The sequence below is a fragment of the Tasmannia lanceolata genome, unplaced genomic scaffold (assembly GCF_043159265.1).
Source record: "Tasmannia lanceolata isolate RefF3 unplaced genomic scaffold, GAP_Taslan_0.1 ptg000025l, whole genome shotgun sequence".
In the NCBI taxonomy this organism is placed as follows: Eukaryota; Viridiplantae; Streptophyta; class Magnoliopsida; order Canellales; family Winteraceae; genus Tasmannia; species Tasmannia lanceolata.
In genome coordinates, this window is record NW_027518702.1 from 13,546,935 (window position 1) to 13,569,736 (window position 22,802).

Sequence of the window (22,802 nt, forward strand, 5' to 3'; positions counted from 1 at the left end):
TTTCCATTTTCTTTTTCAGCTTTTCCACCGTTTGTTTTTTCACAGAAATAGTATTTTCAGGAAAGTCGAACAAAAGGCGATGGACCTATCATTTCTCAATTAGATTTTAGTTTAAAAACATAAGCTATGGGGTTGGTTTTTCTCATTGTTGATTTATTTGTTCTCTAGGAATTGCAAACCAGGGACACCCATCTCTGATATTTGAAAATATTTGCGCTCATGCCAGTTGGTATTTAGATAAGTCTGGGTTCTCTCACAGGAATTGTCTTTTTATATCTCTCAGATGGCTTCTTTCCAAGGGAAAACAGTATTAATTGGAGGGTTAAAATAGCCCATGAGAATGGATTTGATCCAATGGCCTATCACTAGCAAGGAGTAACAGATAAATGGTCTGCATCATTTCAATTAAAACCCAAATATACTTCTAGCCGCTCAGATTTTTCATTGCAAAGATGTTGGCAACCATAGTATAAGAAACTACAATAAATACTTGAAGCTCAATGTTGAAGAGCAATTTTCCATTTTTCTTCCTGTTTCTTTGTTTGGTTGTCATCATCAGGTGAACCAAATGTTTTTCAAATTGATGCATGTTTGGTCACCATGAGAAAACATTCCTTCGAATATTTGTGGCGCCAACTCTGCGAAATGTGCCAGAGGGAGAGACTTGAAGAGGGTAGGAGCGAGGGGCGCATCAAAAGCTCCTAAAAACCAAGAAAACAAAAAACTAACTCCTAAGTACGTTTATTTCTTCGCTAGTTTCTAGGAATGTGTGAGCGAGGAGAGCTTGAAAAGCTCACACAATTGTTATTCCAGCTGCCATGTTTTGATGGAGAAAACATCTCCATTGGATTATCTCTCTACAAAATGTAGGGTTAGGATCATTTGATACTTTTCAGGGCAGACCTATCTAAGTCAAGGCCCTACAAATGAATGGTTTGGATCAACTCGTGTGGGCCCCACTGTATCTCTTAAAAATACACACCCCAGTGTTACAGTCAGGCTGCCCACAGAATGTTGACACTCTAGGTGGACCAAACTGAGTGATCTGGTGGGCCAGCACTAGTCCAAACTCTAGCCTATGGCGGCTATGAATTTTTTTATTTTTTTTTTGATGGGCGCGCCTATGAATGGATGATCCTATATGCAGATTTCCGTAAGGTCTTAATTATGTTGATCAAAACACTACCACTCTAATAATAAAAGTGTTTTATCTTATGTTTTTTGTTTGTTCTTCAATTATGATGCACAACTAATTGTTAAATTGATGCATTTGCACATGAATTAGTGCATTAATTTTCATTTTTCTTAACAAACTTTTAAAAAAATGCACATTTTCAGATAAAAACCAAATCACATATGTGAATTCTTCTTACTCAATCTATTGATTGACCAAATCTCGACCACCATAGCGCTGTAAACCGCATGTTGTTCAAATGTCATGAAAAACATTGACATTAGTTGAATTTTTTTATATAACAGACTAATCGATCTGCTAAATGAATGATGCTACAAGAACCTGAATATTTCTTATTAATCATACATGGGCTTTCAACCATGACATGGAAAACCTACCTGCCACAACTCTTTCCTTTTACTTGTTTCTTTTTGGATGTTTGGATATAACCACTCTTTATCTGCAGCTTGTTATGTTGTCTCTGCATTCCAAATGGAATGTTAAGAATTTGGTGGGCAGTATTGATTTCTGCTGAAATCAAAGCTGATCCATGGCATTGCTCCAACTGGACCAGTTTTGTTTGAAACATTCCAAAACCAACAAACAACCCAATAATGATATTACAAGACTTGTACTTTTGAAATGGGGAATGATAAGGGGAACTTTTTTTACCTGTTAGTTGTTGAATTTCCACAACTTAATGTATTTGCCATTGTGTGAGGTGAGGACCTTCTTCATTCCGACAGCTAAACATGTGATCGGGGGTCGTAGTTGTCTAGGTATGTCATCAATACAGGCATCTTCTGAGAGTGCTCTAGCTTTTTTCTTTTCAACAACTCCAAGTTTGTTAGATGAGGAGGCTGCTGTTGTGGTACCTCTGTCTGTCACATAACTTGCAAGAAATTCGCCCGTGTTCTGATTCAGAATACGTAGAACACCATCAATCCCACCGACAACTAATGTGGACGTGTCATTCCACATATGACCCATAGAGTACACGACATTTGGACTGACTCTCTTCTCCCATAGAGGTCTCATAGTCCTGAAAAGAAGAAAAAAGGAAGAGGAAAAAGGAAGGGAAAAATCAAATTCATTTGCTCTCAGCAGATTCATAGCCCCCAATAACAGATAATCAGACAACCCCAAGTGAAGTCCTTTGCAATAGATAGGATTTTCAATACAAGGATGAAATGGTTACCAATCAGTCTTTCCAGTATTCTTCGGATTGTGAATTCCAATCCTTTTATAGGAAATACATCTCAGAGGTAAGACATTCCATGAGAATACGATAGATTGGTTTTTGCCCAAGAAAAATATAAGAAGAAATAGAATTTGTATCAAATAGACCTAAGCCTGTTGAATATTCAGATGCTGAGAAACTCATTTGACATCTAAAACAATGCTGCATGCAGTCACATAGATCTAAGCCCCCAACTCGATGAGATACAAGACAAAAACACATTTTGCATTGACTTGATAATGTTTGTGAACTCTGAAGTAGTTAAGTCACATATTTTATGGAAGAAAACATTTTTAAAATAAAGGTCTTATCCCCTAAAGAATTGAAAGCAGATTTCTTAGTTACCATGAACACGATTCCTGAATGCAAGCCTTAAAATTTGCACCTGCTGTGAGAATCTGGATAAGAAATTCTAAACTTTTAAGGCATATTTTTCCGTTATTATTCCCACCTGGACTAGTATATGACTATGAAGAGCATAAATTTTAAGCTTAAAATTAACCCAAACTAGACGCATACAAGCTAACATGAAAAAATAAATAAACTGAATAATGACACAACTCACTTGCATAATAGATATCACCTAGCATAGGTAGCCTTGAGGGTTCACTGAGGGTTCACAATACTTAGATTTGTTTCCTAAAAAATTACGTCTCTTGCACAGCAATATATAGATGAGATACACTTTCTTACCGAAGGTCCCAGCAATGAGAATATCCAGCAGTTGATCCAGCAAAAACTAAATAAGAACTTGGATTAAAACACAAGCTCCTTATGCCTGGTTAAGAGAGGTTCAATCAATTTTTAGCAAAGAAAACAAGCCTTCAATTTATGAAAGCAATCAGATCAGAAATTCAATGAACCTGCTGGAGTGATTTTATGCATGAAACACCAAATTCTCTGAAAGCGATGAATACAGAAGAATTGTCTACTAATCATTCTTTTTTTCCATGAAAATAGTAATAGAACATTGCTAAAAATAGTGGCATGTAAATCCATCAAAGTGATATACAGAAGAAGATAACTAAGAAAAAAACTAAAAATAAACAAAAGAAAATTTTATCTTACAACACTGAGAAGACTTATAAATGATAACAATTTAGCAAAATTAAATACAACTATTCACTCAAGAAAGAGAATTATTGACAACATTCATACATTGTTCCTAACATTTTCTTGAATGAGAGCAAGTAGCCTCGTATGTTATTTGTAGGGACTGATCAATTGCTCACTCAATCTTTTTCCCGTTCATGTTCCTAACCTAGTGTTAAATGATAATGATGATAGATCGTTTTGTATCAAATTTGATTTTTGGCATAAGCCTAAATCATTTTATATGAAATTTAATTTTTGGCATAAGCCTACCATGCTAGCTTAGTGCTAGCTACATACTTGTGATTGGTAGGTATGTATCTAGTTTGTAACTTATGTTCGAAGTAATATATGTATCTTTGTCTTAATTTTTTATTGTCTTGGTGCAGGATACACTTGAAATTTGTAATTTGCCTTTGTGGGCAGAAATCTTGTAAATATTTGTAAACCTTTTTTAATGAACTTTAGAATAGTAAGTCATCTGAGTACGTTCGAATTAATACATGTATCTCTCTTAATTTTTTATTGTCTTGGTGCAGGATACACTTGAAATTTGTAATTTGCCTTTGTGGGCAGAAATCTTGTAAATATTTGTAAACCTTTTTTAATGAAGTGTAGAATAGTAAGTCATCTCCCTCTCGGTGGACAAGTTGGTGTAGGCAGACCCAAATCAGAATTTAAAAAAAGAAAAGAAAAGAAAAGGATATTACAACTGATTATACACTTTCCCAGTGCATTCATTGTGAACAAGAGAGTATGAATCTGGGAGTAAGGAGCATGGCTTCAGATGTCGGCTTAATAAATTCAGTTTTGGATTATATATGTCGACATCGGTTGTGACAAAATTTCAGTTGACATGTCGATCCACATCGGTAAGTTTCAGTGTCATGTCAGTCATGTTGACCAAAACAACACAAAGTATGTATAAATAATACAAAGAATACTCCGATGTTGATCGAACCATAAGCTATATGAACGGAACAGATTTGAGCCTATGATTGTATGAGATATACCACAAGTATCAACATGGGAGCGTCAGATTTTATGGGAAATAATAGTGCACAAGAATGTCTTGATAAGTCTTACAAGAATACTCTGATGGATATTATATGAACGATGACAAAAAAAAGTCACAAAATGGAAATCGATTGATCATGCAAAGATTTGGTGGACGAATGCATGCAAAGAGTCGGAACAACACCAATCACCTAATGGGAAGATATGATGGGCTAATTCAAGACCAAACATTAGTCGAGAATACCAACTGAAGAGCGAATGTTGACACTAAGTAGGATGATGAAATCTAAAAATGGGTTAACTGAGCTTCAAAGGTATGGATTATATTTGGGGCTTCAACAAAGATTAAGAACCCCAGCAAGAAACTTGCGAAGATGAAGGATAGTTTACAATGATGGAAGAAGAGAACAACATCATAAATTACCCTCTTGTAGCACTACCAGGGTTGCCAATGTTAGGACTCCGATGGAACCAACAGAATGCACAGAAAAACTTAAACGAGAGCCACATGATAACATGTGAAGAGAAGTTGCTTGTTTGAGGATACAGAAAGGTTGGCGGATGTATCTTACAAATAAAGCATACAAAAACTTGTTTTCTTCGGCAATAATTATTCCAAACCGCTAATACTTGGCTCGGATACATTATTTACGGATAATGAAGGCGACAATAACTATTCAATGTGTCTGGAAAGGAGAAGCTACAAGGAGGAGGCTGCGAAAAGTTCAGAGGCAGCAAAGGAAGCCGATGATGCTATCAAGATAAATGAATCTCATACTCTTATTGAGACAGAAGAGCAAACTTTTTATTTGCCACCATTAGCAAATCTTATGGAATACATCAAAGGTGAGTTCAACGATAGGATTACATCTTCTAGAAGAAGCGACCGTCAGAAGCGTCTTGTTCCATGGAAGTATCTTGTCAGGTAGAAAGGACAACCACTCTCAACTTGCAAGTGGATCTCTGTTGAAGATCAGGTGTTTCTTTTATTTTTTTTATAGGGTTTAGAATCAGTCTTTAATAGGGTAAATTAATAGACAGAATCAGGGATTCTGATTTTTTCACTTCAACCACTTAAGTGACTTCAGTTATAAAAGACGGCCTAATTTACTGTTTAGGATACTATTGACGCTACTATTCACAGAGTATTAAGTCAAGGGTATTTTAGTAGAAGTTATGAGGTTTTATTTGTTTTGGTCGTGGTAGAGTTCTAATAGCCCCCAAGTACTTGGTCGATGAGTATGTCTTTGCCTATAAATATAAGGCCTTTGCAACCCCCCTCCGCCCGGCCCCCCCTCTCCTCCTCCCCCTCCTCCTCCTCCTCTACGGAATATAGATTATTGAATATTTTCAGGACCTGCGGCCCTTGCAATTGTTGGAGTGAGATGCTTCAAGACTCTCGTCTCGGTGCGATGCCTTGACGGCCTAGGAAGCCTAGCGTAATTCTACTTTGCTTGATATTTATTTCCATCACTTTAATTGGTGTTTATTGTTCAAGAACCAGCCATACAACCAATCGATCAGCTTCTCTCTTTCCCCTACCAATCATAAAATGTACTCACTACCCTTATCAATCGATAGCCCTAGCCCTAGACTCCTTTCTTGAATTATCATGGATCTATTCACAGATTCAAGAAAACAGTCCCCAAACACCTGTTCATAAACCCTATCCTCAGCCCAAAACCCAAACTCTATTTCCCGTCCAACAAACACGCTGCTGCCCTAGCAGTCAAAGAATCCTAACATCCAGTCCTATATTCTTGGTCTGTTTTCACCAAGAACAGTTCTAAAACCTGTGCTTACAGTCTTTTATCCCTACATAATCTACATTATTATCCTCCATACCAAACCCTGAAAATTCTCAGCTGGAATCAACCTTGTCCTCAAGGTTGGAGATGAAGCACCGGCCAGTTGGAGAATAATGAAATCTTGTTGTGTAGGACTTTTCAAAAGTCTTCTCTCTTGTCTTTTTCCTTTTTCCTTCTTGCTCCCTTTCTTCTTTTCTTGGTCCTACGATTAGTCTCCATTTTGTATGGCATCATCCAGGGTTGAGCGAACTCCATTTTCAAATGAATCTAATCGTATTGATCACCAAAGCTCATCGCCGTAATTTTTTGAAATTTTGACACACAGATGGTCGTGGAAGAGATTCTGCTCTGAACGCTCGACTTGACGAGACGACGGCTACACGTAAGCGCGGCCCGAAGGAAAACCTGTACTTACAGTCCTTTATCCCTACATTATTACCCTCCATACCTGCTCCCCATCAACCACCAAACCAGTTGCACAAACACTGAAAATTCTCGGTTAAATTACTACTACACTTTCAGCCCTAATCCATGACTCCAAGAAAACCTGTAACCTTAAACTGCATAATTTACCTAACAGCTGAAATTCCAGACCAGTCTTAAATCTGTCCTTAATACCCTATCCAGTCCCAACAGTCTAGAGTTATCCAGATCTGTGCAAATAGCTCTGAGCTGTCCAAAAAGTCCAAATCTGTCGTAAGACTCATACCAGACCTCTAATCTGCCCTATTTGGCTATTTCTCATCCAACCTGTTCCTTCTCCTTGTCCCATTTATTCCCTTTCCATTGTACAGTTTACCTAGTTTGCCCCAAAACCCCTAACATGACTTATTCCACTATCCCTTACCCTATGTCGCTCCAACCTGCATCCCTCCAACTAAGTCCCAAACCATAAACTTTAACCCTTCCCCTTATTGTTGTGATTCAACTTCCCCTAACAAGTCCTACATCAGCTACAAGATCTAGTTTTCTTTCCTTTTAGCCCTGCATCAAAGATGTCAGTCACTGACCTCACGTCATCAACTATGCCGATGAGCTTGACAGAAGCAGCTTGGACACGGTAACAGTGTCTCAAATATATTTAGCTACCAATTAAGCACTCTCCTTATTTTCTTTATCTTGTTTGGTGTGGGACCATCCCGTCCGTCAGCCCCTTTTGTTATTTTCATTCTTCTAATAAAATTACCTTTCTCAAGAAGAAATGAAGGGTTCAACACTTTATTCATGTCTGATACCGTCACACATGTCAGTGTCAGAGTTGAATAGGCACTAATCCTGTAGAGATTTAAGTTCCATGTGCAAGAATAACATGCATTATAAGACTTTCATTTGAGATGTGGTTCTTAACTTATCAGAGTTCATACAGATTTTAGATATTGAAAACAGTACAATTACAATTTGGTACAAGAATTGAAAATCAGCAATTTACAGAAAAGATATAAGGACATAATATCTGATAGATTTGTAGACTCTACAAGTAACGGGATTTATGTTTAAATTCCCATGGAATTTGAACTGTCCATACAGCATAATATGTAACCAATGTCAGCAATTAGCTGCTAGTTGAGACCAGAGTTACCAAAAATATGCATTCTTATTCTCATAATCTTACTTAAGGTTTGTCCATCATTTGCTACATCCAACGTTGAAACAAACTGGGAAATCTTCAGAGTTCCAAGTTCGACTAGGGGCAGTCAGTGAATGAAGAACTCAGAGTTCCAAGTTCGACTAGGGGCAGTCAGTGAATGAAGAACTCAGAGTTCCAAGTTCGATTAGGGGCAGTCAGTGAATGAAGAACTTAACTGTTTTATCGAAGTTGGTTGAGTCCCTGAGTCAATACTTGGGTTCCATAAAAACCCATGTCTACTTCGTTCAGAATCAATCAGTGAGTTTTTTACAGCTTCTCTACAAGTTGCCATTATGGAAGAATTTAGTACAGATAGTAAAACCAACACATTGCTTGCAAACTAGGGGCCGTTTGGATATGCGGATTTTAGAATCCAGGATTTCTTCAAAATTGTTGATGGGAAACAAGAGAAGAAGCGGACCAGCAGTCGTTTTCTGATTTCTCGCCCTTCTTCCCATCAGTGAGAGAGTAGAAGATCATCCCATGTTTCCAGGTTTTAGAAATCTCAGGATGCGGGAGAGATTTCTAAAACCTGGATTTCTTACTTAAAATCCAAGAAATGTTGTCAGGACAGCATACAGCAGCTTGATCATGAACCCTCTTTTACACTGTTTTTCAAACTAAAACCTGGATTCTAAAATCCGCGTATCCAAACGGCCCCTAAATATAACTAATGATGGGACAAATATACAGCAATCAGTACATGTGCTATTTGCTTGAATGCATTATTGTATGCATCTCCATAGCCAATTTGTAGATCAAGTGTCAATGCCATACATTCCCCACAACATCGATGGTGTGCACGCTCAGTATGTCATGGCCGACATTGATAGGTATAGAACAAAACATCTTTAGGATGTAAGAAGCACAGTATATCTTAAAGATGGAAAAATTATTACGGTCATCAAGATGCCTTCCAATATTCCATGAAGTGCAAGCATATAATGATCACCTGTAGGAGCACTGGATGATTTCAAGGAAGCTACCCGTTGATCGGATGAAAGACCTGACACAGTTATACTTCCAAGGGAAGAACCACTAATAATCAGTTGATCGTCATTTAAAGCCAAGCAAGTTACTGGCCCAGTATGCATCCTGTAAATTAACAAATGCCACAGATAACAAATTGTCAACCACTTTAAACTTGTTTTGGCCAAGCAAGTTACTGTCAAGGATAACAAATTGTCAACCACTTTAAACTTGTTTTGGCCAAGCAAGTTACTGTCAAGGATATCAAATTGTCAACCACTTTTATCTTGTTTTGGCCAAGCAAGTTACTGCCATATTTTCTGCCACTTTCAGATTGATCTTCGATCTTTCAACACTCGAGCGACCAACTTCATCATATCTGGACTTCGGCAAGTCCTACTCTTAGTTTCAAGAGTTTCATATTATCTTATTTTATTTATGGATATAACACTTGCAGGAACCACTTTCAATCTGGTTTTGCTATATTTATAGTTGTGGAACAATGTGATTGATGTGTAAGTGTGGTGGTTGATGCCTGTAATTAATTCCTAGATGTCATTTTATTTGAGATCTGTTCGATCAATGCTATTATAATTTGTTGATTGTTTTCAGGGATTTGATTACAACCACCGGACACTGTTTATAGTTACCAGACATCATTTAATTCTTGTCTGGGATTTATTTTCGGTTGTCTGGCAACTGGTTGCTATTGTCGTGCACTTGTATTTGGTTGTTGGACTGCTGATATTATGGTTGGACATCTATCGACAAGGAAATCACGATCACATATCTAGTCTAAATACCTATATTTGGTTCATGAGAAAGGAAAAAATCCCAAAATACAAGAATCTATATATAGTTTCCATTGTAAGTACCTAATAATTCGAGAACAACTCTGGCTATACATATCAAATACACGAACGGTCCCATCTCCACATCCAATCACAGCCTCAGGATCTACATAGCTGCAACAAGAAGCAAGTCACATATGAAAAGCAGAGCAAAGGACGATATGACGTCATATTTGTAGAAGGCTAAATTTTGAAGATAAAAAAAAAGGCAAATTGGGAAAATTTGAAGATAAACACAATTCAATGCGGACATGGCAACTTTAGGAGCATTGAGAAAAAAATACAAGTCTAAAAATATGACCCATTAATCTCGATAGCATCTGTTCAAAATAGAACTCGATGAACAGGTAGTCAGAAAGGACACAACAGAAGACCAACAACCCTTTCGAAAACTATAAAAGAGCTCTAGATTTTATCTTTGTGGCACATTCTTTTCAAAATTGTTGTTTGGTAGCTATATGATTAAGGAATATTGAATTGGGGTAATTTTCTTTCTTATTAATTTAGACCATTATGTGGTATAACGATTTCAAAAAAAAAAACATTATGTGGTGTACACCTTCTCAAGTCCTTAATTATTTAAGTATAAACTCCTATCATATATCGCATCATGCAACATGGTTATTACAAGAAGACAGATTGAAATGGATTGGACGGATGTCATTTAGAGAATAGACTTAATTAATTTAAGGCCTTTTTGAATCTATATGGTTTGAAGCCCTCAAGAGTGAGTTCATTTCTTTTGGTAAATTATAATTTAGTAAATGTATGGATAAAGGAATATGAAATTATGAATGCAGATTTTCATCCTATTAATTTATGTGATATCCTCGATTTCGATGTTTATTCGTAGTGAAGGAAATGGAAACAAGGCGGTCTCGGATAGAAATTTCAGTAGAAATACTACAAAATCATGGAAACATATGAAAACATATGCAAATGATGGACATTTAGGATAAAACTTAAGAAGTGCTAGAATAAACCCATATACATACTACAAACCGTCACATAAGCAAAAAACCACACAATGGTTTAACAAAATTGAACACACAGTGACAAGCACGGTCACATATGTACGATAATTTAGTACATACCAGAATTCGAGTTTTTATATGATGAAAGGCCTTGTAGTCCATTATTTTTCAAAAAGTACTGTATGGGCCCACACCATAGGATGATTCAAACCGTCCATAAGGTGGGACACAACCTAAATAGGTTGTGCCACAAAAATCATTTCCATAGGTTGATCCTAACCCTCCGATCTATAGAGGGACCGCACATTAGAGGGTTGATCCTAACCCTCTATAGATCGGATGGTTAGGATCGACCTATGGAAATGATTTTTGAGGCACAACCTATTTTATGGACGGTTTGGATCATCCTATAGTGTGGGCCGTACGGTACTTTTTGAAAAATAATGGACTATGAGGCTTTTCATCATATAAAAACTCCCATAATTCACATGTAATTCATATAAATATTTATACATAATACATAAACCACATTTGACTTGCAATTCATATAAATATAATTATGTAACACATACTGGTATATTATACCACTAATACACTTATGATTTTGGTTTCGGTATGCATTTCAGTTTCAGTATGCGTTTTAGTGGAAATAGAAACAAAAATATTCCAATCGTTTTCTGCAAGCTTCAGTGAAAATTTAAAACCATGGTGATATCTTATGGTATGAGACTTAAAGAAGCAACTTTTGTCCTATTTAGGATCAATGTAACATAACTACTACTTTGATGGACGAAATATAAATGTATAAACAAGATGAAATTTATGTGGAACTTAACAAAAAGTTTAGATGTTAAATTTTTTTTCCAATGCACCTAAATTTCTATGCCCATATTGAATTGTGTTCATGTTAAAATGCAGAGATTACAATAATTTTTCTAATTTTCTTATTCCAATGAATTCCTCATTTTTAATTGATTTATTTATGTTATACCTTCTAGTATTTTAAAACATATAATAAGTTTCGACCTAGAATGGATGGAGTCTTCAAGTTAAATAAATCCTGCTCGCTTTCTAAGTGACGGTTTCAAAATTTTAAGTTATGGTTTTCTTTTGGGATATATGACAGTATCCCACATTGCCATACCTAATACTAATGCATTAGGGAAACAAGAACATGCATGGTGAGTCAATTACACTACCATCACTAAGATATTAACTAAATAAAGGGTACTCATTGAGAAGAAATGTGATTAGTTTCAAGAAGTGTGGTTAGAAGAGCGTTCAATATGATACTACGAGCATAATGAACCCCTTGTCTTTGTAATTCCTCTATCCCAATACATCCCAGTAGTGTGTCCTTTAGCACTATCTGTCCAAGATAACATGATTTCCTATTTATATCTGTTGTTTGACCTGGTCAATGATATTACCATTCAGCTCATTAATTCATATCTACAAGTTTATTATTTCATATAGCCAGATTATAAAGACAAATACATTGTACTTCTCAATAAATCATCAATATTATTTTCATGAACATGGACAGCCAAACACGCACCGCATACATAAGCCCCGTCTGAATGTACCTTCCTTGGAAGGAAATATACTTCTTTTTCCATGACGCCGCCAGATGCATATACGAGTTCCAACCAAACCAACAATCTATAGAGCAAAATGTAGTTTCAAAAACTAAAAATGACAAATTTATCTCAAACAAAATCAACCTTATTAAAAGCCATGCCAACCCAAAACTAAAACACGAAAGCTTGTACATAATATTACCACCAGGAACTTGTGAAACTATATCAGTTTCTAATTTTTAGTATCAAATTTAAGCCAAACTTTTGAAAGTATAGAACTTTCAAAAGTTTATGCAAGAAGAAAAAGTTACAATGGTAATATAATAATACAATTTTTAACAATCCAGGCACGTAAGCTGCATATACCATAATCCCATGAATTTTTTTGAGAAAGAGAGGTCATAGTCATTACAAATTAGTACAAGCAAGATCATGCAATAGAAATGTTCTATAGAAGAATGAGCTCGCAAATGATAGCCAACATTGAAATCATATGTTCATTGATTTTAAATCGTTAAAGCTTAGCACCCTAGCTCTTTAGTACAATAAGAGTGCTAAGTTTGAAAAATGAAAGTGTCCTGGTTTAGAATGATGTGGCTAAGGATCACGATGGAGAGAAGTATTGGATGGAGATGACTTCCTTACCACCATCACTTGGCTCAAAAGAGATTCGCATTTTTGGTTAGAGAGATGAGAGGGGGGGGGGGGGGGGGGGGGGAATCCATTTGAGCTTCTTGGATTGGTCCTTCTCAAGATTTTAAATTTCGGTTTCGGTTTCATTTTTGGTCGGCATAGAAATAAAATCATTTTGATTTAGGATGGAAATTTCGATAGAAATCTTGTAAATTACGGAAACGTATATAAACATATGCAAATGATGGAATTTAAACGAAACTTCAGTAAGCATCAGAATAATCACAAATACACATAAAAAATCATCATATAAGCACAAATACTACCTAAAGAAGAAAGGATTGTTGAAGAAGAGACAGTCAATTAAGAACAAATAGCAGAGCAAAGGGATCTTGGCATTGCATCTTTTGACATTAAGATTTTTTTTTTCCTTTGTTATCTTTTTCTTAGTTTGTTTGGTAGCCCTTACTATTTTTTGGAGCCTTGTTTCTCTTCTTAATGTTTGTATTTTTATTTCTTTTGATGAAATTCCATCTGTTCAAAAAAATATAACAAGAAATATTAGAAAAAAGGAATAGAAGTATGAGTAAGGGAAAAGAACAGATAATGGCGAAAAATGAAAAACAAACGATGCTGGAAATTGAGATGAAAATAAGGGGAAAAGGATCGAAGGAGAGGGAGAAGGGATAGAAACAACAGAAGTGTATTGAATGACAGGAAAATATGAAGAATAATAACGATCCACAGTAAATGGTACAACAAGAAATAGCACCAAGCATCAAAACTAACACTCTTAGGCTCTGTTCACTTGTTTTCCCGGGAAAGGAAAAGAAAATGTTTCCCGGGATCTGACGTGGCGATAGGAAAAGAAATCCAGGGAATCTGTGCAGGAAAAGGTTTCCCTGGACTGTTTCTGGACTGTTCACTTGCGCAGGAAAAGGTTTCCAGGGAAACTGCTTGCCCTCTTTTTGCACTAGTTTTCCAGGGAAACGAAATCCGTGTGTTTTTGGTCGGAAATGAAATCCCTAAAAGGGAGGAAAATGGGCTTTTCCATGTCATTTTTTGACTTATTGCAGAAATTCCACATGTGTAATTCTATTTTCCCTGGAAAGCAAGTGAACACCAGAATTCTATCTTGTCAAGGTCTTGTCAAGGAAAAAAGAGGCTGTTTTCCAAGGATTTGCTTTCCAGGGAACGCAAGTGAACAGAGCCTTAGATAAAATATGCAATCAGACAAATATACCAATGTGTTCACAGCAACAAATAAAAGAAAAAGTTTTCAGAAACCTACGACTAACTATACAGACTTGATAAAATATGATCAAGACAATTTAGAAAATTGATTTCCAACATGTCTTGAGTGCACGAAACCTTGCAAGAATATATAACAAGCAATTATGCCTGCAAATATACATAACGTAGGCCCTTGTCTCAGTGCACGCGTGTTATTATGTGAGTGTGTGTGAGTGTGTTTGCGCACGCGAGAGAGAGAGAGAGAGAGAGAGAGAGAGAGAGAGAGAGAGAGAGAGAGAGAGAGAGAGAGAGAGAGAGAGAGAGAGCATATTTGTATGTGTGCTGAATATATTTGTGAATGATTGAATAAACAACACATAATTTCTTGAGAGCATACACAAGACTAACCAAGTAGCAATTGAAATATCCAAACCAAGCAACACAACCATTTCCTCATGTCAGATTTACCTTGCTCTCATCAAAATCAAAATCAACTAAAGGAGCCATGTTTGAGACGGAATATTCTCCCAAACATCGGAAGCTTTCTGAAGACCACATACGTAGTACCTAATATCATTGCAATCAAAACAACATATGAATCCCGATGCAGAAAAAGGGAGCACATTCCATAGAACTCTCTATATGCATTCTATGGAACATGCTCTAATACCATGTAGATATGGATGTAGGGAGAGACAGAGAGAGATAAAAGAATGTAGGAGATGAGTTAAACTGTTGAATAACCTTCCCTCGTGTACATATTTTATTAAATTAACTTGAAAGGGACAATTGTGCCACTATAGTGAATACGAATAGCCACTATGTCCCCATGGCATACTACAGGGAACTATAGCTGCCTTTAAAAGCTAATTAGAAAATTGTCAACCAAAGAGTGGACGGTCATTATTAAAACAAGTGCCGTATGGGAACTTACATGAAAATTTTGCCGCAAGAAGTAATAATGTCTTTGAAATTAGTTATACAATTCATGAATGAGAGTTGTGTTAAAGAACCCATACCTTATCCCCAACACCAGTAAGGATCATGCCCATCTTCATACGGCATTGGTTAACCCTAAAAAGAAACAAAAAATTATTGGAAAAAAAACTAAAAAATGATTTAATTCCATTTACCAGGCATGTTTGGTTTTGATTTAATGATGGACTGATCTCAACGCATGTACAAGAATATTAAAATACTTGATGACCATTTCCATTGGATCTTTTGTGTAAAAATGCATCCGACTAGGTTGTGCTAATGTGTAATTATATGCACATAGCCCAGAATATATACATCTAAAACTAACTACTGCCTCTATTCAAACTAAGCGAAACGAATTCAATAGAAAAAATAATAAAGACAGATTAAGGACAATTCTAATGAATCGAAATTCAGAAAAATAGCAAAACTGCCTAAAAGGAGCAACATCGATAATAATTTGCACTATTGTCGTATTTATGGTGGATCTACAACATAAGGTCTACTTGGTAATTGGTATTATGAGTTTATGACTATTATTTACCATGTATTAGTGGTCCTCTTGCAATTTTCCTTTCTTTAAAAAGAGATAAATAAAATTCAAGAGGGTAAGAATCAACTATCCTCCCTCCCTCACGATTTCCCCCTTACTCTTCCCATCCTTCACCCTTTGTCCCCTCCCCATGTTTCATGGGAAAATGATATGAGGACAAGTCTATTTAAGGATTGTCCCAATCAGCCACCTTAATGTTGTCATGAGTATCAAAGTAGGGTTGTTATGTAGTCATTTTATCTAAAATAGAGGTATTCTGACGTGAATAAATGGTTAATGTGCTATAGTCCATGAGCTGCAAAATGGAGGGTTGCTTGGGACCTCCCAGAAACAGCCATGCCTATCAGGTTCTATTTCATATGTGAAGTCAATCGTAATTATTGTTCTTTCACAGTACAACTATTCAAGCAAGAACAAGAAAGCATGAAAAGGCAAAATATTTATCATGTAAATTAATTGAAGCAGTCATATGAGAAAGTGAGGTTGGATAACATATTGTATGCAAAAAAGTAATAAAAAAACATATTGTATATTCCGCCTTTAACATTCACTAAACAAGCAGTAATACAAAATGATATTATTAAAAAAAATTTAAAGGTCATCAAAAATACCCAAAAGAGTGTGCATTCCACTGGTATACATCAACAGAGCCATTCACAAAGGACAAACGATGCTGCTCCATAGCAAGCTCCTCAAAATACAACTTCAATGATTTCTCCGGGGGAAACGAAACATTAGAAAGATCGACACAAGCCGGGTGCTGTTTGCAAAATAGATCTTTCAACAAAGTAGAGTTACGGACAATATTGTGCCTGGTAAAAAAAAGCATGTAAACTGTGTTGGGTGATGAAATGGAAAAAGCCCTCAAAAAGATACAAGAATAGCCCCATAAAAAGTGAAAATCTATATTTCCTCCAGTGGAAAATAAAGACTACCGATATTCGCACTGCCATGTTTTGGAAATTGCACTAACTCACCTTCTTTTTTTTTGACTGGTAAGCACTAACTCACCTTGTCTTTTATTATTTAACTGGCTGTCACAGGATAAAGATCTGAGAAGCCAATTAAAATAAAAAGAACAAGGTGAGCTTATCAAAACATGGAAGTGCCAATATCAGTAGCCAAAATAAAATACTACCAAAATGTATTGGTATTAATAAACTATCAAGTATTAGAATGAATATTTGCAGCATGCATTATTTTAAACTGTTGTCGATAACAAAAAATGATATTTGAAAGACAACAAAAATGATAAATAAAAGGGAGCAAAACTGTTTTCCTCGATTACAGAAGTATGGAAATTTTTTGTTGTTTTGCCTTTTTCTTTGATTCACAGACACAGAGAAAATTTATTGCATTCTTGTCACCTTCCCTCGACCATCTCTCCCGATTGGACAGAAGGGTTCTCATCATGCCTTATTTTTCCACTGTGACAACAACTCTTCTCTAATATTTTGGGAGGCATCTCCAAAAACCTCTTTATTCCAAGCTGTATGATTTGCCTTCAACCTTTTGAGCTTTGCCGCCAATATGTAGATGCTACTTCCACAGATAGGGACTTGTCAATCCTCCCTAACAACCGCGATGAACATTTTGTCTATGGTCTACTCTTTTGAAAGCCAAATGGCCTTCTAACCATATTATTCGAGTTAAGAGACAGAAAGTAGTAATGGCGTAAGGTTAGTAACATGTCCTGGCAAGATGAGTGACCTTTATCTGGAACTGTAGCTTATTCCAACTATTGTTGAATAAAACTCTACCCAATCTAGCCTTTACCCTTCCCCTTCTTCCTTGTTGTTACTTCTAGTAAATTTGTTATCTTCATAGCCGGAATTCATAGGGACAACCCCTTCCACTGCATCCTGAAAATCATGGATCAATCCAAGAAGGCCCGCTTCCTCCTGCCTTTTCAGTGGGATGAAGGATTGCATTAAAATCTCCTCCCACCATCCACTTATGGTGTGATCTAGAGAAAAGAAATATAAGATAGAGGAGAAAAGAGAAGAGGAAGGGGAAGAGAATAAGAGTAAAAGAAGGGAAGACAAGAAATTAGAAGCGAGAAATAGGAGAAGAAGAATAAGAGAAGAAGAGGAAGGGCAGAAGAAGAGGGATAGGGGAGAATCTCGGTTCTCAATTCATTCATTCATCATCAAAAATCTCTAAAAACCCTAATACAAGAGGCCTATATATAGGCAATTATAGGCAATTAAAATAACAGAGAAATAAAATAACATGAAAAATAAAATCCCTAAAGACTAAAACATGGAAATAAAAATCCTAAAAGTTATAATGGGCAAATATGCCACTTATTGGGCCTACAATACGCATCAACTTATCAGTCATGTTGCCACCCATTTCAACTAAATACTCTCAAAGGCTTCCTTGCATGAATAGCACAACTTACATAAACGAAAGTGAGAGTAGCAGTTAACACACCTTCTGTAATGGAGCTGATAAATCAACCAAATCATAAAGTAGGCAACATTCATTGACTGGTCCATGCAAAATTTTTCTGCTTATCTCATTAATATCCAAACCTGTTGTCATAGGTTCAAAAATGTCACGAAATAGTAGACGAATAGCTTGCCCTGCTGTTTGAAGGAGTCGATAGAGCCAGGTTGAAGAGATGCAAACCAGGCGTATGTCGCTTCCTCCAGGGTGACGGGGAAGGCTCAGCACAGCAGCGTCTTCTTCCCCGTCAAGGGACACCATAGTTTTGAAAGCGTCCAGGTGCTCCCTCGGGTCGGTGGGGCCGTCATATGGTCCAAACAGCGGCAACCGAAGGTCTCCGGGGATCGGAGTCTCCATGATCTTGGAGGTGAAGGGATGGTCGTCAGTTTCGTCTTGGAAAGGGTGGATGCTAAGCCAAGGAAGTCACCTTCCTAAGTGGATGGGGCGTGGTAGTACCCATGCCGAGCCTAAGCGTCCTGCTCATAGTGTGCTCGGTCTATTGTTTTCGCCATCCGTTGGATAAGACGGATCAATTTCTCCACACACAGATTCGTGTGGTGCACTTGTCGGGATAGTGCTTCTATGTCCAGATGTCGGCTGGTAGTTGCCATGGAATGATCTTCAGATGCTTGTGCACCCGACACATGATCAAAATCCGGACTGGTTTGGTTCCCTTTGTTGCGTGTTCGCCTGGTAGATGCCACGGCGCTTGGGGAGGGGAGGGGGGAGGTTGGTGAGGAAGTCTTGAACGATAAAAGGGGGGAGGAGTTGTTAGGAGGTCTGGTCTCTACCTCCAGCCCAGCATGTTACCCTCTGGAGCTGGTATTCAGCTCTCTTTCACCACAAGGACACTGTCGGGCCCCGTGGTGGGCATTAATCTGTTGCTACTCAAATCTGGCCGAACATACAAAGGGTTATAGCATGAACCAGGTCCCGCCTTCTGCCTAGCACTGGTGGAAGAGTGACGATCTCGCCCGGTGACCTACACTCACAAAGGTTAGGGACACCCAAAGTGGAAACTTCGAGGGAACCCTTCGACACTCAAGTCAAATCAAGGCAACAAAATGAGAGCGAAACACCAACGGTTTGAGGGTTACCTAGTGGTAATGAACCAACCTTGGATATGGAGTGGCTGGTTCCCTTTTATAGGCGGAGGTTCCGGGTGGGATGTGGCAACGACGTGATGCTATGTGATCGCTAGTATGGGTGCTGACACTAGACGAGGACGGCTATCGAGGATGGTAGGTCCATGATGTGGTATATCATGGAGCAATATGCTGCTAATAGTGACTAGTCAGGAGATGGTGATAATTAGGAATTGCTGATGGTGGGATCGTACGATTTCTAACGGAGATGGGACTTATGAATGGCAGGGCCTTGTACGGCTCTAGTAAGATCAATTGTACGGCTCTGGTAAGATCAGGTGACAGTTGAAATGTTATACGATCTTGGAAGTAGTGAACTGACGGGTTGGCAGGCTCCATGGTGCCATACGATCTTTGAGTACTCCCGCCTGACCGAAGGTCACGAGGGCCTCAAAGGGCCTTAGACCCTTAGCCTTGGGACCTGTCGCGTAGCGACAGTCGACTGTAAGTGGTCAGCCACCAGCCGGCCGAGAGCTCTCCTCTCGGCCAAGATAGCGGCGAGTCCGTGTGGCAGTGCTCGGCTGTGGACCTTAGCCCCGAGGGTCCCTCTTGGCCGGGCTATTGTGGTTCCGGACTCCATGAGGAGAAGTGGCTAAAGTTACTCGCCCAAGGACAATGAGACAGCTCAACAAATTCAGACGTTTGTGGGCTTCCCCCCAAGTGTTAGCATGCCATTGGCGGATCCGATTTTGCCCCCAACAAACAGTAGAATTATGTATGCATAAAACAAACAGTAGAAATGTGTTCTTCATTTCTATTTTGAAAGACATTTCTCTTAATCCTACAATACATACTTGTAACCGACTGTAGTTTCGAGTTTCGACAATTAGTTTCCAATGAAAGAATTTTCATTGTTCTTTGATTAAGAACGTGCATTGTGCTTTCGAGTTTTCAGCATTCCATCCTCTTTTTTTTTAATAGTAGTATTCCATCCATATTATTGAGGAGAAATATCTGCACTCCCTTGTCTCGATATTGGTAGGCTTCTCTTTCATTCTATGTCGAACCATTTGAAACTAGTTGGGAATTCCAACAGCTAATGAGCAAACTAGAAAACAAAAAGAGGGCTGCCAATATCAAAACAAGTGGAGTGTTCGTACATCAACTTCCTTTCCTCTGTTCTACATCAAGAATTCCATAAATGCCACACTCCCTTGTCCTAATATTGGCAGCCTTCACTTTACTTCACTTTTCTCTGTTTGGCAATTCAAAGCTTGTTGGGAATTGTAACAGCTATGAAAAAACTGCAAAATAGAAAGAGAACAGCAAATATTAAAAAACATAGTGTTTCGGATATCACTTCCATTTTATGTACTTTTGATATTTCTACATCCAGAAATCCATCAATGGCTTCCCCAGGAATTTATATCTGTCGAAAACAAAAGACCTGTTGGATTAGTTAGATAAAATCACTTGGGATTAACTTCTTTATGAAGGGCATTCTTGGAATGTGTTTTTTATACGTCTACTAAAGAGGGTTTTATATTTAGTTGGGAACATGATTTCAAAATAAGTAGTTAGGGCTTTTTTCTCTACAAGAAAAGGGTTTTTCTTTCTCCAAGGGTTTTTCGTCTTCTTCTTCTATTACAAGAGCCTTGATGCAAGGTAATTGGGTTTCTTTTATTGTGTTTTCTGGGTTGTGAAGACATTGTAAAGAGGCAGTTGGGTTTTTGCTTGGGTTGCAAGGGGGTGTTGGCGGGTTTTTCACCATTGTTGGAGAGGTAAGGGTTTTCACCCTTGTTTGTAATTTCCCATCTTTGTTAGTGATTTTTACATGCGGGATTGCTCATAGATGTAGGCCAAGTTCTGAACTGTTACGTGCCTAATTGGCCATGACACAAATAAACAAGGAAAAAAGCAGAAAAAAAGGGGGGAGAGAGGAGAGGGGGGTTGATTCAAGGCGACCGGACCTCTTATCAGTTCAATTCAAGAGGAACCATGACTCTCCTAGAAACAAAGTCTCCTTTGCTATAAAATTCTCTTCCTCTCCATTTCATTGAAATACAAGAACTTAAATACAAGCAAAAAGAGAATGCCACATCAATCAACCCATTTACCCACAAACACGACACATAATAAAAACCAACACCCACAACCCTAGCATAAATAACTATCAGATGACTACCTTGCAACTATAGCACATACACCATGAGAGGTACGTATCATCAACCACGCAAATCTTGTATGTCTCTTGATTTCTTATTGTCTTTATTTCACTACACACTTGAATTGTTGCACACACTCGTTTGGGCTAATTGCGCGGGTTATTGGGGGCTATTTGTTATTGTTTATTTTGGGTAGTTTCCGCACTCCCTTTTTTTAATATTGCCACTCCTCTCTATATATTAAACCTCCCTACTGGTTGTTGGTATACACAAGAGAAAAATGTGCAAGAGAGGAGAACCAATATATAAACTCTAGAAATTATATTAGGGAGACCATTTTTGTATCTGTTTTGATTGTAATTCAATTGTTTCTTTTACAGGTAAAGGGGCGAAAAAGGGAGAAAGACCCACCATGATTTACAGACGGAAGAGCAACGAACGAGATCGAAATGATCGAGATATGCGAAAATGGAGCAGATAATGTTAGAATCCAGAGACTGTATGTAAGAAGCTCCGCCTCTCGAGCTCATCTTCCGCGGCCGAGCGCCGCCGCCGCCGCTCCTTTCCATCACCGCTCTTTTTTTGAGGGGAAATTTGAGAAAGATTGTGGCATGTTCTCAACCTGGATCTATGGGCACATCTTCTGTTTATAAGAAGGGAAATGTTGTTGATATTGGCACTCCATTGTTTTTATTATGGCACTACGTCTCATTATTAATCACATTTGGGAACGGAACAATTGCCGGGGGGGGGGGGGGGGGACACTTCTGAAAAAATGTTAAAGAGGGTTGATATCCCCCTTTTGAGAGTTTGATAACCCCCATTTCATCCCTCTCTAACAATTTTTCAGAAGTCTGTCCCCCGTTGGCAATTCTCGTATTTTGATGGCCCCCATTGTCTAGGTAAGGCCCCTTGGAACTAAAGGCGTTCACCCAAGCGGTGCCCCATAAGGTCTACCCTCTTTGTAGGCTTGCCCTTTGTGAGATCACCAGATTCACCACCTCCAAGATCGTTCTTCCCATCCTAGGAGACTTCGCAGCATTTTCTCACTCTCCAGTGATGTCATTGCCAGCAGTTGTATGAAGATTCAGCCTCCATCGTTCAAGATCTTGTATTAGCCCGCCGCATGAAGCTGCATAGAGTGCATATCTTGTCACATCACTCCTCAACCCCTTACACGAATGATCCGTGTCTCCAATGATTATCATAGTGTCAGTCATTGTCGCGTTACGCCCAAGAACACAGAACTTCACCTATAAAGCGGAACCATCCACTCCACGTCTGGGACTTCTTCCCTGCCCCCAGGCCTCCTTCCCAAAATAGGGCACAACACACACCAAACATTGCCCTGGGTGCACGTATCGACTCGGTT

The 22,802-nt window shown here is 38.0% G+C and overlaps 1 protein-coding gene across 3 annotated transcripts; it reads right to left on the bottom strand.

The window, feature by feature from the left end:
• Positions 1 to 1,341: 1,341 nt before the first annotated feature.
• Positions 1,342 to 22,061, bottom strand: LOC143857716 (F-box family protein with WD40/YVTN repeat doamin). Of its 3 annotated transcripts, none has more exons than XM_077368169.1 (10): positions 21,842 to 22,061; positions 16,341 to 16,541; positions 15,218 to 15,272; positions 14,667 to 14,765; positions 12,311 to 12,414; positions 9,803 to 9,892; positions 8,911 to 9,053; positions 3,108 to 3,192; positions 1,847 to 2,216; positions 1,342 to 1,655 (listed from the first exon to the last, which is right to left on the bottom strand). In XM_077368169.1, exons 1-9 carry the CDS (start codon positions 21,997 to 21,999, stop codon positions 1,850 to 1,852), a joined length of 1,302 nt encoding a protein of 433 aa, XP_077224284.1. In that variant the 5' UTR covers positions 22,000 to 22,061; the 3' UTR covers positions 1,342 to 1,655; positions 1,847 to 1,849. The 3 variants fall into 3 exon arrangements, with proteins under 3 accessions (XP_077224284.1, XP_077224283.1, XP_077224282.1); XM_077368168.1 differs by having other exon boundaries at positions 1,342 to 1,739; XM_077368167.1 differs by having other exon boundaries at positions 1,342 to 2,216.
• Between the last annotated feature and the right edge of the window lie 741 nt (positions 22,062 to 22,802).

Bases quoted from the DNA above. Each gene is read 5' to 3' on its own strand.
- LOC143857716 (XM_077368169.1), bottom strand. From the start codon at position 21,999: ATGGAAAGGAGCGGCGGCGGCGGCGCTCGGCCGCGGAAGATGAGCTCG. The intron at 15,273-16,340 runs GTATTTTTGATG...GTTTCTTTTTAG, and splicing joins TGGAATGCACACTCTTTTGG to GGTTAACCAATGCCGTATGA. The intron at 12,415-14,666 runs GTAAATCTGACA...TTTGCTCTATAG, and splicing joins TTGATTTTGATGAGAGCAAG to ATTGTTGGTTTGGTTGGAAC.